General features: G+C 44.5%; 1 protein-coding gene and 1 long non-coding RNA gene across 8 annotated transcripts in view; one reads left to right on the top strand and one right to left on the bottom strand.

Annotated features, from left to right (window-relative positions):
* ABI1 (abl interactor 1) overlaps positions 1–15,690 on the top strand; it is a 100,802-nt gene that overhangs the window by 64,978 nt on the left and 20,134 nt on the right. For 4 of the 7 annotated variants that reach the window (XM_056519362.1, XM_056519361.1, XM_056519357.1 and 1 more), the window contains exons 4-7: positions 10,709–10,723; positions 11,510–11,610; positions 12,594–12,734; positions 14,326–14,426. In XM_056519362.1, coding sequence (XP_056375337.1) covers positions 10,709–10,723; positions 11,510–11,610; positions 12,594–12,734; positions 14,326–14,426 — 358 coding nt within the window. The remainder of the gene's footprint in view (positions 1–10,708; positions 10,724–11,509; positions 11,611–12,593; positions 12,735–14,325; positions 14,427–15,690) is intronic. The other 3 variants (XM_056519360.1, XM_056519358.1, XM_056519356.1) reach the window with 1 other exon arrangement.
* LOC130273103 (uncharacterized) overlaps positions 1–15,690 on the bottom strand; it is a 42,140-nt gene that overhangs the window by 25,327 nt on the left and 1,123 nt on the right. The window contains exon 2 of the long non-coding RNA XR_008843871.1: positions 2,841–2,891. This is a non-coding gene — a long non-coding RNA (uncharacterized LOC130273103). The remainder of the gene's footprint in view (positions 1–2,840; positions 2,892–15,690) is intronic.

The raw sequence follows: 15,690 nt of genomic DNA, 5'->3' as shown, positions 1-15,690 counted from the left end.
CTCCGCAGTTCTGCTCGAGCTTCCTGGTGGTCGATGGTCCTTACCACGGTACCTTGGATCTCGGTCAGGCCGCCCAGTAACTCTCCTCCATATCTCCGCAGTTCTGCTTGGGTTTCCCGGTGGTCGGGGGTCCTCACCATGGCACCCGAGGTCTCAGTCAGGCCTCCCGGTAACTCTCCTCCATGTCTCCGCAGTTCTGCGAGAGTTCCCCCCCCCCCCTCCCAGAAGTCACGTGCCTGCCGGGAGTTGTAGTCTCCTCCCAGCTCCTCCACAGTTAGTTTAGTACGGCTCGGACTAGACTTCCCAGAGACGCTGTGCGGCTGTACATTTCTCTACGCCATCACGCGTTGGAGTTGGTTGCTATGGAAACGGTATTGCGGTATGAACTGGTATACCGCCCAGCACTACCCAGAAGTGCACAAAGTAAAGCATTTGGATACTGATTTTGCATAATTGAGAAGGACGCCGGGCTGTTATTTCTGTCAAAATGACGTGCACCGTGATGGTACCTGTTGGAACCAATCCTTAGACAGTGAGGTCGATCTGCTCTGCTGGTATCCATTGTGTAAAGCATCCAGCACTTCATCATTTTTGGTTCTCAACATTTTTTGTTCTCTTATATTTTTGAGCACTTCCACACCCTGCTTGTGCCTTCTGACACGGGAATACATCGCCATCCTGTCAAAATGGGATGTTCATGTATAATACCAACATGGACAGGCATGGGACCCATTGACATCAGTGGCCCAAACATTCACAGTTTAAAGGAGTACTCCACTGGAAAACATGATTTTTTTTTTTTTATCAGATTTGTAGATTACTTATATAAAAAAATCATAAATCTTTCCAGTACTTATCAGCTGCTGAAGTTTTTTTCTTTAATTTCTTTTCTGTCTGACCACAGTGCTCCCTGCTGACACCTCTGTCAATGTCAGGAACTGTCCAGAGTAGGAGCAAATCCCCATAGAAAATCTCTGCGACTCTGGACAGTTCCTGATATGGACAGAGGTGTCAGCAGAGAGCACTGTGGTCAGACAGAAAGGAAATTCCAAAAAGAAAAGAACTTCCTGTGGAGCATACAGCAGCTGAGAAGTACTGGAAGGATTAGGATTTTTTAATAGAACTAATTTACAAATCTGTTTAACTTTCTGGAGCCAGTTGATTTAAAAAAAAATATATATATATATAGTTTTTCCAGTGGAGTAACCCTTTAATTATTTTCCAAGTGTGTATGTGTTGTCCCTGACTCAATAGCGTGCCGGTGCCAGTCTGTGTTGGTATCAGTTGGCATCCCCTTTTGGCATGTTGCAGACATACATGCCTCAAAAGGCACTATCATGGTGTGAACCTACCCTTGGAGTGCATGTGTTTTGAATGGGGAGAGAGGGAAATCCTCTGGTGGTGGCTTATCTCCCCAAGATCTTAATCAATGTTTTTCAAACAGTGCAACTCCAGCTGTTGCAAAACTACAACTCCCAGCATGCCCAGACAGCCTTCGGCTGTCTGGGCATGCTCGGAGTCGTAGTTTTGCAACAGTTGGAAAACACAGATCTATAGGATGGGACAGTTGAAATTCAACATGCCCGACCCTTTTCTCCCCTGACATCTGTCATCAGGGGAGACTGCCATACACATTAGATGATTATCTGACTTACATAAATTATTAAGTATTTTAGGCAATTTTAGGAAGTGCATTTTCTTACGATTATAACGTTTTTAACCTTTGCAATGCTGGTTAAAGACCCTTCATAGTGACATTAATTCGTTCTTTCCTGCTTAGCACAGCTGCTGGGATCTAACAAGTAATACCCCGTAGTAATCACTTCATGTCTCTTCTCACGCTCTTACAAGTCTTGGCAGTATTCGGGTTTCTACTCTATTTTGAGGAGGCGCAACCTCTTTTAAAGTGAACCCAACGGTGATGACCCTAGAATCCTTGTGAATTCTATAGCAGATTTACGTCTTGGAGTTTAAGTACTTTGTTTTTATTATGTAATATGCTGCAGAAAGAAGAAAATCTTGGAATCTGGAAGTGTCTGCTGAGTAATGTCCATTGTCTCATAAGATAGATATTCTCCTAACGCAATTATTCGGGATGTGTTTTTTTTTCTCCATCGAGCCTATTCTTCTGCCAGTCCATGTAATCATTTCCGTCCCCTCTTCAGTGATGGCTTTGGGAGGGTTCCTTGTCTTACTAGACATAGGGAAGATTTATTTTTTTGCCTTTGTGTCACATGATAAATGGATGACCTAAAAGGGTATGAACTCCCAGCTGGAATTCCATTGGATCACCGGTGTGTCTGTATGCGTAGGCTGAACCGTTTTATTAATTCATATGCGTGGTGCAGATTATACTGATCATCGCTGATGTGCGCCACCCCATGTTGTTAAGGTGTTGGCTAACCTTTTGCATTTGCATATACATCATTGTAATTGCTCCTGTCAGGAGTTAGAGAAATCTCATAATGGGGCAACGCAAGGACGGAGAATTTACATTCTCGTTGAGTCCCTCCGCCTGCAAACACAAGGTATTCCATCATAGCCCGAGCTGAATACTGTACCTTTGGGAATTGCTAGATCTACTCTACCGCCATCTATTAAGTCATATACATTAGATTTTCCCTTGGAGATAAGTTGACAGCCGCTTATCCTACTCTCCATGTGGTAAATAACACTCTTTGCGTGGGATATCCTAGAAGAATTTTATATTTTTTTTTTTGGTGTAAAAATTTAGGAAAAACAAAAAGGAGAATATGGAATTTGTTCTTTTATAATGATAAATATTCTGCTTATAACATGGAATTCATACTCGATAACAACATTTTGACATTCATAAATACCATCAGACAATCCTTGTAAGTTTTCCAGGCTCACTTGAAGACCAGCAAATCCTGGAATACAATTCAAACAATATTCCTTTTAATGTTCTCCCTCCCCAATATTACAGATAATCCACCATCGCAGATATTGTTCTCCTCCCTCCCCATCACAGATAATGTTCTCCTCCCTCCCCATCACAGATAATGTTCTCCTCCCTCCCCATCACAGATAATGTTCTCCTCCCTCCCCATCACAGATAATGTTCTCCTCCCTCCCCATCACAGATAATGTTCTCCTCCCTCCCCATCACAGATAATGTTCTCCTCCCTCCCCATCACAGATAATGTTCTCCCTCCCCCATCACAGATAATGTTCTCCCTCCCCCATCACAGATAATGTTCTCCCTCCCCATCAGATAATGTTCTCCCTCCCCATCAGATAATTTCCCTCCCCATCACAGATAATGTTCTCCTCCCTCCCCATCACAGATAATGTTCTCCTCCCCATCACAGATAATGTTCTCCTCCCTCCCCATCATAGATAATGTTCTCCTCCCTCCCCATCATAGATAATGTTCTCCTCCCTCCCCATCACAGATAATGTTCTCCCTCCCCCATCACAGATAATGTTCTCCCTCCCCCATCACAGATAATGTTCTCCCTCCCCATCACAGATAATGTTTTCCCTCCCCATCACAGATAATGTTCTCCCTCCCCATCACAGATAATGTTCTCCCCCCTCCATCACAGATAATGTTCTCCCCCCATCACAGATAATGTTCTTCCCCCCCCATCACAGATAATGTTCTCCTCCCTCCCCATCACAGATAATGTTCTCCTCCCTCCCCATCATAATGTTCTCCTCCCTCCCCATCACAGATAATGTTCTCCTCCCACCCCATCACAGATAATGTTCTCCTCCCTCCCCATCACAGATAATGTTCTCCTCCCTCCCCATCACAGATAATGTTCTCCTCCCTCCCCATCACAGATAATGTTCTCCTCCCTCCCCATCACAGATAATGTTCTCCCTCCCCATCACAGATAATGTTCTCCCTCCCCCATCACAGATAATGTTCTCCCTCCCCCATCACAGATAATGTTCTCCCTCCCCCATCACAGATGTTCTCCCTCCCCCATCACAGATAATGTTCTCCCTCCCCCATCACAGATAATGTTCTCCTCCCCCATCACAGATAATGTTCTCCTCCCCATCACAGATAATGTTCTCCTCCCCATCACAGATAATGTTCTCCTCCCCATCACAGATAATGTTCTCCTCCCCATCACAGATAATGTTCTCCTCCCCATCACAGATAATGTTCTCCTCCCCATCACAGATAATGTTCTCCTCCCTCCCCATCACAGATAATGTTCTCCTCCCTCCCCATCACAGATAATGTTCTCCTCCCTCCCCATCACAGATAATGTTCTCCTCCCTCCCCATCACAGATAATGTTCTCCTCCCTCCCCATCACAGATAATGTTCTCCTCCCTCCCCATCACAGATAATGTTCTCCTCCCTCCCCATCACAGATAATGTTCTCCCTCCCCCATCACAGATAATGTTCTCCCTCCCCCATCACAGATAATGTTCTCCCTCCCCATCACAGATAATGTTTTCCCTCCCCATCACAGATAATGTTCTCCCTCCCCATCACAGATAATGTTCTCCTCCCTCCCCATCACAGATAATGTTCTCCTCCCTCCCCATCACAGATAATGTTCTCCTCCCTCCCCATCACAGATAATGTTCTCCTCCCCATCACAGATAATGTTCTCCTCCCTCCCCATCATAGATAATGTTCTCCTCCCTCCCCATCATAGATAATGTTCTCCTCCCTCCCCATCACAGATAATGTTCTCCCTCCCCCATCACAGATAATGTTCTCCCTCCCCCATCACAGATAATGTTCTCCCTCCCCATCACAGATAATGTTTTCCCTCCCCATCACAGATAATGTTCTCCCTCCCCATCACAGATAATGTTCTCCCCCCTCCATCACAGATAATGTTCTCCCCCCATCACAGATAATGTTCTTCCCCCCCCATCACAGATAATGTTCTCCTCCCTCCCCATCACAGATAATGTTCTCCTCCCTCCCCATCATAATGTTCTCCTCCCTCCCCATCACAGATAATGTTCTCCTCCCACCCCATCACAGATAATGTTCTCCTCCCTCCCCATCACAGATAATGTTCTCCTCCCTCCCCATCACAGATAATGTTCTCCTCCCTCCCCATCACAGATAATGTTCTCCTCCCTCCCCATCACAGATAATGTTCTCCCTCCCCATCACAGATAATGTTCTCCCTCCCCCATCACAGATAATGTTCTCCCTCCCCCATCACAGATAATGTTCTCCCTCCCCCATCACAGATGTTCTCCCTCCCCCATCACAGATAATGTTCTCCCTCCCCCATCACAGATAATGTTCTCCTCCCCCATCACAGATAATGTTCTCCTCCCCATCACAGATAATGTTCTCCTCCCCATCACAGATAATGTTCTCCTCCCCATCACAGATAATGTTCTCCTCCCCATCACAGATAATGTTCTCCTCCCTCCCCATCACAGATAATGTTCTCCTCCCTCCCCATCACAGATAATGTTCTCCTCCCTCCCCATCACAGATAATGTTCTCCTCCCTCCCCATCACAGATAATGTTCTCCTCCCTCCCCATCACAGATAATGTTCTCCTCCCTCCCCATCACAGATAATGTTCTCCTCCCTCCCCATCACAGATAATGTTCTCCCTCCCCCATCACAGATAATGTTCTCCCTCCCCCATCACAGATAATGTTCTCCCTCCCCATCACAGATAATGTTTTCCCTCCCCATCACAGATAATGTTCTCCCTCCCCATCACAGATAATGTTCTCCTCCCTCCCCATCACAGATAATGTTCTCCTCCCTCCCCATCACAGATAATGTTCTCCTCCCCATCACAGATAATGTTCTCCTCCCTCCCCATCATAGATAATGTTCTCCTCCCTCCCCATCATAGATAATGTTCTCCTCCCTCCCCATCACAGATAATGTTCTCCCTCCCCCATCACAGATAATGTTCTCCCTCCCCCATCACAGATAATGTTCTCCCTCCCCATCACAGATAATGTTTTCCCTCCCCATCACAGATAATGTTCTCCCTCCCCATCACAGATAATGTTCTCCCCCCTCCATCACAGATAATGTTCTCCCCCCATCACAGATAATGTTCTTCCCCCCCCATCACAGATAATGTTCTCCTCCCTCCCCATCACAGATAATGTTCTCCTCCCTCCCCATCATAATGTTCTCCTCCCTCCCCATCACAGATAATGTTCTCCTCCCACCCCATCACAGATAATGTTCTCCTCCCTCCCCATCACAGATAATGTTCTCCTCCCTCCCCATCACAGATAATGTTCTCCTCCCTCCCCATCACAGATAATGTTCTCCCTCCCCATCACAGATAATGTTCTCCCTCCCCATCACAGATAATGTTCTCCCTCCCCATCACAGATAATGTTCTCCCTCCCCCATCACAGATAATGTTCTCCCTCCCCCATCACAGATAATGTTCTCCCTCCCCCATCACAGATAATGTTCTCCCTCCCCCATCACAGATAATGTTCTCCCTCCCCCATCACAGATAATGTTCTCCTCCCCCATCACAGATAATGTTCTCCTCCCCATCACAGATAATGTTCTCCTCCCCATCACAGATAATGTTCTCCTCCCCATCACAGATAATGTTCTCCTCCCCATCACAGATAATGTTCTCCTCCCCATCACAGATAATGTTCTCCTCCCCCATCACAGATAATGTTCTCCTCCCCCACCACAGATAATGTTCTCCCTCCTCCCCCATCACAGATAATGTTCTCCCTCCTTCCCCCACCACAGTTAATGTTCTCCCTCTTCCCCATCACATAAAAAGTTCAACCATCATTCACCATTGAAATGATTATCAATTTGTAAAACTACTCAACGGTTTTATATATTTTTTTCCCCCGATTTTGTATGTATTTATTTTTTTCAGAGAAAAAACTGTGAAAAATTTCCAGAAATGTTACATCTCTAGGCATTGATTCTTGTCATTACACAATGCTGACTGGTCACTATGGAGAAGATGTAGTCATTGCAATAAACCACTTGTCTTCCCATGTAAGGTCCTTGATATCCAGACACCAGATATACTGCAGACACTAAGCAGCATACATTTACAGTGGCGTAGGGCAGTGTTTCCCAACCAGTGTGCCTCCAGCTGATGCAAAACTACAACTCCCAGCCTGCCCAGACAGCCGAAGGCTGTCTGGGCAGGCTGGGAGTAGTAGTTTTGCAACAGCTGTAGGCACCCTGGTTGGGAAACAATGGCGTAGGGTCAGGTTTTAGCAGCCGCGCTGTGTTGTCCTGCCCGCTGTGCCCTGCTGATCCTTCCATGCTCTTCCTCTTGGCTGTGCATGTGCTGACATTTCTCTTCTCTTTGATGAGGAAGTTGTGGTGTGTAACACAGGTCCGAGGCCGCATCTGGCAGCGTAGATAGGAAGGCGGTGTGCGCCGGGCCATTTCCACAGCTGTGCACGGTACATAGATGGCTTTATGAGGCTGCAGCCAGCTCTGTGCCCACTGACAGGGCAGTGCGGGGTGAGGTGGGGGCTACACTACTTGCATGCACATGCTTTGTTTCTTGTAGATGTTTGTATAGGAACACATCAAGCCTGTTAGTTTGTACAATTACATTCACTGTATAATTCCACATTTTGGGTCCGGCTCTATTGCTGCCATTTTCTACTTGTTAGGACTTTTAACTCTGCCAGAAAGGAGTAAGGCTCCTTTCACACTAACGTCCATTAGGAAGACAGCGTCTTTTTCTCCCGCTACCTTCGGTTGCAATAACAGGAGTTATAACGGACGTTAGAGGAATCCCATTCAGGGTACGTTCACACGTACGCAGATTGGATGCGCAGGATTTTCCGCAGCAGATTTCAATGTAAACTAAATGACTGAGCACAGCTTCTAATCTGCAGTTACAAATCCTGCACATCAAATCTGCGCAGGATCCTGTATGTGTGAACGTACCCTCAAGTGAATGGGATCCTCTGTGCCCGTTATGACTCCCGTTAGGCTCCGTTACAATAACAGACGTCAAAGGCGGTCAAAAAAAAAAAATCCCTTAACGTCTGTTTGTAACGGAGCCTCAAACACAGTGTGAAAGAAGCTTAAAGGGGTACTCCGGTGGAAAACTTTGTTTTTTTAAATGAACTGGTGCCAGAAAGTTTAACATATTTGTAAATTGCTTCTAATAAAAAATCTTTATCCTTTCAGTACTTGTTTGCAGCTGTATGCTACAGAGGAAATTCTTTTCATTTTTGCATTTCCTTTTTGTCTTGTCCACAGTGCTCTCTGCTGACACCAGAGCAGCATAGGTTTGCTATGGGGATTTTCTCCTGCTCTGGACAGTTCCTGATACAGGCATCAGGTGTCAGCAGAGAGCACTGTGGACAGGACAAAAAAGAAATTAAAAAAGAAAAGAACTTCCTCTGTAGCATACAGCTGCTTAAAGGTACTGGAAAGGTAAAGATTTTTACAAATCTGTTTAACTTTCTGGCACCAGTTTATTTAAAAAAAAAATTCCACCGGAGTACCCCTTTAAGCTTGGTAAGCCATGCTGAACCCAACAAATGGCTTAGTACTATGCACATTGTGTAAAACTTTTTTTTTCTTCAAATGTAATTGTCCTAAGACACCCCTTTTTAAAGTTTTAAAATTTTATTTTTATTTTTAGTTTAGAATTAAAACATTTTCGTGCAACAATAAAGCATACTCTCCTGCCCCCATTGCTGTTTAGATGGTTTCTGGTTACTCAGTACTGTCAGCTTTTTCCTAATGTGCCGACCCTTAAGCAGTGGAGGATTAGGGTGGGTAAATTATTTTAATTTTTTATTTTTCTATTACCCGGGGTCCATTTATCTTGCTTACCTGGGGTCCCACAGCATGGAGATACCTAGTGTTCTCCTAACCTTGGTTCTCCTCCACTTTACAACACCACTACTGGTCATAATTGGGTGTATTTATTTATACAAAGCCCTTTTTGGATCACAATCTGGTTCCTCGATGACCTCTTACAGAGAAACAGGACAAAAGAACTTCACATTGAAGGACCCTGTATAAAATTTGGGAACAGAGGAAAGTTTTTAGTCTAGGTTGGCTGCAAATCGATCAACCGCATATGGTCAACCCAACCTTCAAGGACATGACTGCAAAAGTCAAATGTACTTATTGTAGAAAAGGGTTATCTTTTTAATATACAGCCAGGCAAAAGTGAAGTGTGGAGCACTTTGTACATTCTTCTGTTATATAATTTCCTCCATAAGTAACCGTAATAGCAGAAACAAAAAGATATCCTGCACTCACCGCAGAAGTACAGGCCATACGGCTCCTCTTCTGGACCTCTAAGAGGCTGGAAGAAGTGCACCACACTTCGTGAAACCCCCGCCAGTCGCCTCTGAGCGCCCCACGCCAGCCTTGTCCACCCGTCTGCTGGAGGTCCAGAAGAGGAGCTGTATTACCTGTACTGCTGCAGTGAGTGCAGGATATCTTTTTGTTTCTACTATTACGGTTACTTATGGATGCTATTTAATATTGTCTTAGCACCACCACTAATCGTTACCCTGAATACCCGCAGTGTACATCCAGGTCCCATAGTTGGAAACTATTTGTAGTACTTGCGGTGCCGCTTTCCCTTGAAGTGTTTGTATATAAATTTCTCCATTGTATTTGGATAAGCGCTGAACAAATCCAGGAAGCCAGACACCAAGAAGTGGAGCAAATTATGGTCTACCCTTAAAGGGGGTACTCTGCTGCTCAGCATTTGGAACAAACTGTTCCGAACTCTGGAGCCGGCGCCGGGAGCTCGTGACGTCATAGCCCTGCCCCCTCAATGCAAGTCTATGGGAGGGGGCACGAGCTCCCGGCTCCAGTTTGTTCCACACACTGAGCAGCAGAGTACCCCCTTTTAAGAAGTTTGAGGACTTCCACAACATGACTACTGATAGCTTATCCTTAGGATAGGTTATAAGTCTAATTCCCATCACAGACATGCACAATCTATGCCTTTAGTATTACTGCTAGAGGCCATACTTTTGGGGACCATCTTTTATGTTAAACTGGGCTTCCCCCAACCCTTACCATGCCTGGATCTAGCAGTCACCCCAGTAGCCATCCCCTTTTCCAACAAAGATCTTAAGAGCTTATCCCAAGATTAAAACTCCTTGACAACTGGGAATCTCTTGTCCCCCGATTGAATAAAGCAGCAGTCGATCATGCCGTTTCGTTTATTCGTAGTACGACATGCTGCTAGCTTTGCAGTCCCATAGCAAGCGAATGGAACAGTCATCAAGTATGTGCAACGCTGCTCCTTTCGCTCAGGGTTCAGAGAAATCCCATTATTATGATGGTGAGGGTCCACACGATCACACGGTCTAATCTTGGACCTGCCTTTATCAGATATTTATGGCCCACTGGTTATGATACGTGAGGGTCTGTTGCTTGAGATCTAATGAACAGAATGCTAGGACCCCAATGCTATCATGACAGACCCCCCCCCCCCCCCCCCCCCCCGTGGATAATGATTGTAGGGTTGTCCTAAGAATAGGCCATCAGTATTGATGTAGCTGGCTCCAGGGTGGGTATGTCTGGCTTTTTTGTTATCTCTGGTATAGACCATAGACTTTCGATTTATATACAACAGGTCATGTTGATGAAATGCTGGGTATTGTCATAATGTAATGTAGGCTGAAATCCCTTGTTGGACTTCTTTCCATGTTTGTCTAATATATGACCTCTCATTGTGATCATTCATTAATCTTTACCTTTCTATTTCTCCCTTTTGCCATCATTAAGTGGCTAAAAGCCAAGGTAAGCAACACTCTTTGTCATTTCATCCCATCCGATTCCATAGCGCCAGTAACCGTGGCTGCCGAGCTATCAATCCATTACATCCTCCATCTTTCTTCTTCTTTTTCCCATCCCTCTGGATATGCAGTACAGCTTTATGTGGCCGTGTATCACCGATGTATTGACCTTCTAGGCCTAGTCTAGCCATTCATCAGTCTAACCCCATCATAGTGCTTCCCTCATTTTGTAGATCCTCTTGCTTTCTTCACTTGCATTGTATTATGGAAGGCTTCCCAGACAAGTCGGACAATATATTTGTGTATATGAAACTCTTAAGGGTTTTCCAAATTCATGGTTGGTCTTGTGTAGTTTCCATAAATCTATGTAGGTGTGGGGGGCTTTAGAGTCTGCCTCGAAGACTGAATCGGAGGAAAACTTTGGGAACTGGTTGCGATGTCAACCTACAGGCCCCAAAGAGGTTACGGTGTCCTGTAAAGCATTTTCTCGTGTTTGCCTTTGGCCGAAAATGCAGATTACAGGAAACACAAGGCGGAGACTTTTTTGAGGAATATTTCCTTTTGGCAAACAGAAAATAAAAATCCTAAAATTCTTATGTACTTTTACAGATGTATTAGGTTTGTGTTGGGATAGTGGAGAACATATAGTAAAATATTAGCATTATTTGCTTATCTGCCTGCGTCATCCTTGAGCTGTGTCTGGGAACCCTGACATCCTAATATAATATCAATAACTACAGATTGTCTGCTGGAAATCTTTTTCTAATGTTCGTAATTTTTTCCAATCCAGCATGGAAGTAACCAAGCGGCAAGAACCGGAACATTAAGCAGGACTAATCCTCCTACACAGAAGCCGCCCAGTCCACCCATGCAGGGCCGGGGTACCCTGGGGTAAGATTGCAAAATACAACTGTTGTATGCTTTGGATAATTTAGGCCGATCCCCAGCGATCAACTGTGATCTGAGCCACAACCTTGGCTGTAAGTTACTCTTTAGCACTCCTGCAGGTAAAGTGGAGTATTACACTTTCCTCACTGAAATGAATAGGCGGTCAGTGAAATCCTTCGATGTGTTAGGTCCTTCAGAGTGAGAGTTTTTGTAGCCACTCTTTGATCTTAACAGTAGACAAGGGTCCAAAATGGGAGAGTCCCCCACCCCCCCTCTAACTCAGACTTCCCTAATTGTTTTTCCAAATCAGACAATACCCGGACAGCTTGCAGCTATAAATAATGACACCTTCTCCAACTTTCCAACATGCTTTTTGTTTCAGTTCCTCCTTTTCAAGATCCCTTCTAGCTGATGGTAATTTCTGGTTTACATCTGTAGCCTTAAAGGGGTGCTCTGGTGGAAAACATTTTTAATTTTTTTATTTAAATCAACAGGTGCCAGAAAGTTAAACAGATTTGTAAATTACTTCTATTAAAAAAAATCTTTACCCTTCCAGTACTTATTAGCAGCTGTATGCTACAGAGGAAATTCTTTTCTTTTTGAATTTCTTTTTTGTCTTGTCCACAGAGCTCTCTGCTGACACCTGATGCCCGTATCAGGAACTGTCCAGAGCAGGAGAAAATCCCCATTGCAAACCTATGCTGCTCTGGACAGTTCCTGACACGGACAGAGGTGTCAGCAGAGAGCACTGTGGACAAGACAAAAAAGAAATTCAAAAGAGAAGAATTTCCTCTGTAGCATACAGCTGCTAAAATGTACTGGAAGGGTAAAGATTTTTTAATAGAAGTCCTTTACAAATCTGTTTAACTTTCTGGCACCTGTTGACCTGTTGCCCTTTAAGGCACATTGCAATGGCTGAAAACCAAATATGGATCGATCTGTACACAAAATGTACACGAAATGTAACGTTTACTTTCCTTCTACAGGCGCAATACTCCATACAAAACCCTGGAACCCGTTAAACCTCCTACAGTTCCTAATGATTACATGACCAGTCCGGCTCGGCTCGGAAGTCAGAACAGCCCAGGCAGGACCGCGTCGCTGAATCAGAGACCAAGAACACACAGGTAGGTGTAGAGGCCAGAAGTGCTCACGGGGGTATTCCTATCTCATAAAGCAGGGTTTCCCAACCAGTGGGCCTCCAGCTGTTGCAAAATTACAACACCCAGCCTATGGCTGGGCGCCCATCACTATACTGGGTGCCCAACCAATGAAGATTCCATCTGTGCATGGAACATGGCACGGAATCTTCATTGGTTGGGCACCCAGTATAGTGATGGGCGCCCAACCGGAGTGTCAGCTGTGATCTTCTCGCTAACCCACCTGATGCAGAGGATGAAGAGTTGGCCACGAACAATGAATGTAGGTTCATCTCTTCACCATATTATTAATATATTGATGGCATAACATCAGCAGTCTCATAATGTACATGCCAACATCTGCGCTGGAGCAGTAGAATGGGGGGGGGGGGGGGGGGGGGAGAGAATTTGTAATAGTTGTTCTTTTATTTTATAACATTTTCTGCTGTTTAGTTTTAGAAATTCTAGTCCAACACTTTTTTTTTATTTTTTTTATTTTATTAAAGGTTTTCATAAAAGAGAACAAGAAAGTACATAACAAAACAAAAGCATAGCCCGGGTCGGGCTATAATCAAATCAGGAGCCAATGACAGGCCAACAGAGACCAGGGTACCAACCCCCTTTTTGAGGGTGTAGGAGGGGTTGGAGGACTAGCCACACTACAGATGTTTTTCTGATAAATTTAGAACTGGGGCAGACAGGTGTTTTAGGCTATTTGCTTCTGCACCATTATTATTCATAATAATAATAATAATAAGTATAATAATAATAATAATAATAATTATTATTATTATTATTATTATTATTATTATTATTAAAAAATATATTTATTAATTATTATAATAATTAATAAAAAAATTTTTTAATAATAATAAAAATTATTAATAAAATATATAATATACTGGTATATAATTTTTATATATATAATTTTTTTTTATTTTTTTTAATAAACCTCATGTCTGAATACCCCTTTATGGTCTAATCGGATGTACAGTATCCTGTGCATATTAGATCTGCAGGATTTGAAGCTGCAGATTTTATGCTGCAAATGTCAGTGTAAACTAAAAGAACGAACACTGCTTCAAATCCTTTGCCTCGTATATGCGCAGGATACTGTACATGTGAATAGACTCATTAAGATTCATTCATAGTTATTTCATTGGCAACTGGTCAAAACTGGGTGAAAAAAAATCATACCCATAGAGACATTCAACCGCATAAATAAACCCTGGCATCTGCTTTCTCTACCTGAGCACAAGAGGCGGCGTGCTGTAGGGCATTACGCTAGATCAGTTTTTCCCAACCATGGTTCCTCTCCAGCTGTTGCAAAACTACAACTCCCAGCATGCCCGGACTGCCGAAGGCTGTCCGGGCATGCTGGGAGTTGTTGTTTTGCAAAAGCTGGAGGCACCCTGGTTGGGAAAAATTGCGCTAGATTTATCATGGCTGGTCATTCCGGACTGTTAATTCCCCATGTGACACCTCTTGCTCCGAATTCTGTTCAAAATAGACCAAAGATGCTTGTAAATGCTAAGAAATGAGAGTAATAACTCTCTAAATGTATTGTTTAAATCAACAGTGGAAGCAGTGGAGGCAGCGGTAGTAGAGAAAACAGTGGCAGCAGTAGCATTGGCATTCCTATAGCTGTGCCAACACCTTCACCACCAACTATTGGGCAAGGTAAGACTGACTTTGTTGCCTTTCTCTGTACTCCATCTGTATGGCATCCAGTAGATGGGCTGGGTTCACATCACGTTTTCAGCCATACGGGACTGCATACGGCTGGGGGGGGGGGGGGGGGGGGGGGGGGGGGGAGCTAAAACCTGGCGCTCCGGTATCCTTGCCGTATGCCGCCTGTATGTAAATCATTTCAATGCGCCCACCGGAGTGAAACGCTGACTCTGGTCGGCTCATTTTTGCCCCATGTGCGGTTTTCCACTGGACCTAAAACCGTGGTCGACATTTCACGTCATTCATTGAAATGAAGTGCATACGGGCGGCATTCGGCAGGCATAGGGGAGCGCCTGGTTTTAGCTCCCCCCCCCCCAATCCGTATGGCTGGAAACGTGATGTGAACCCAGCCTTAGAAGTTACACTACACAAACGTCAATGACATTGGCCAAAGGAAGTCAATGCTGGGAACATTTCCATTATAAACACCTCAGTGAATGGGTCTTGACTTCAGTTTTGGCTCCAGTAAACTTAGAACCAGTCTCTATTTGTATTTCTCCAGTCTCTGGGAGATTTTACTTCACACATCAGTGTTCTGAGAACAAGTGATAGAGAATCGACAAGATGGCACCTGCCTGCATAGGGGATTATGGCTATAAGGCTATTAAACACATCTGTAGTTACGAGGTCATTCAGTAACCTTGTTATGGACAGTGGGGGAGATTGATCAAAACTGGTGCAGAGGGAAAGTCTACCAGTTGCCCATAGCAACCAATCAGATTGCTACTTTCACTTTGCAGAGGCCTTTTCAAAAAATGACAGAAGCTATGGGATTGGTTGCTATGGGCAACTCAGCAACTTTTCCTCAGCACAAGTCTTGAGGAATCTTCCCCCAGTTTGTAAAATATGCTAATAGTGTAAACCTGGCAGTGTGGTCTTCTGGGAAATCGGTGACATAGCTGAGGTTGTAGCATTAGATGTGATTGTTATGGAGACCTCAGTATCTACAATTGTGCTATATAGGCTGCATTCACATCTCCTTTTTGCAATACGGTTCCCGTATCCGGCTGTCACGCCCCCTCCCATAGACTCGCATTGAGGGGGTGGGGCCTGACGTTGTGAGGGGGCGGGGCTATGACGTCACAAGCTGCCGGCTCCAGCGTTCGGAACAGTTTCATCCAAACGCTGAGCAGCGGAGTACCCTTAAGCTGTTCCTGCAGCTCCAAAATCCAACATTTTTGGTTTAGTTTCTTGATACATAGTAAAACATACC

This window comes from Hyla sarda, chromosome 5 (genome assembly GCF_029499605.1).
Source record: "Hyla sarda isolate aHylSar1 chromosome 5, aHylSar1.hap1, whole genome shotgun sequence".
Classification (NCBI taxonomy): Eukaryota; Metazoa; Chordata; class Amphibia; order Anura; family Hylidae; genus Hyla; species Hyla sarda.
Note: the sequence above shows the minus strand (reverse complement) of the source record. Positions and strands in the feature narration are given on the sequence as shown.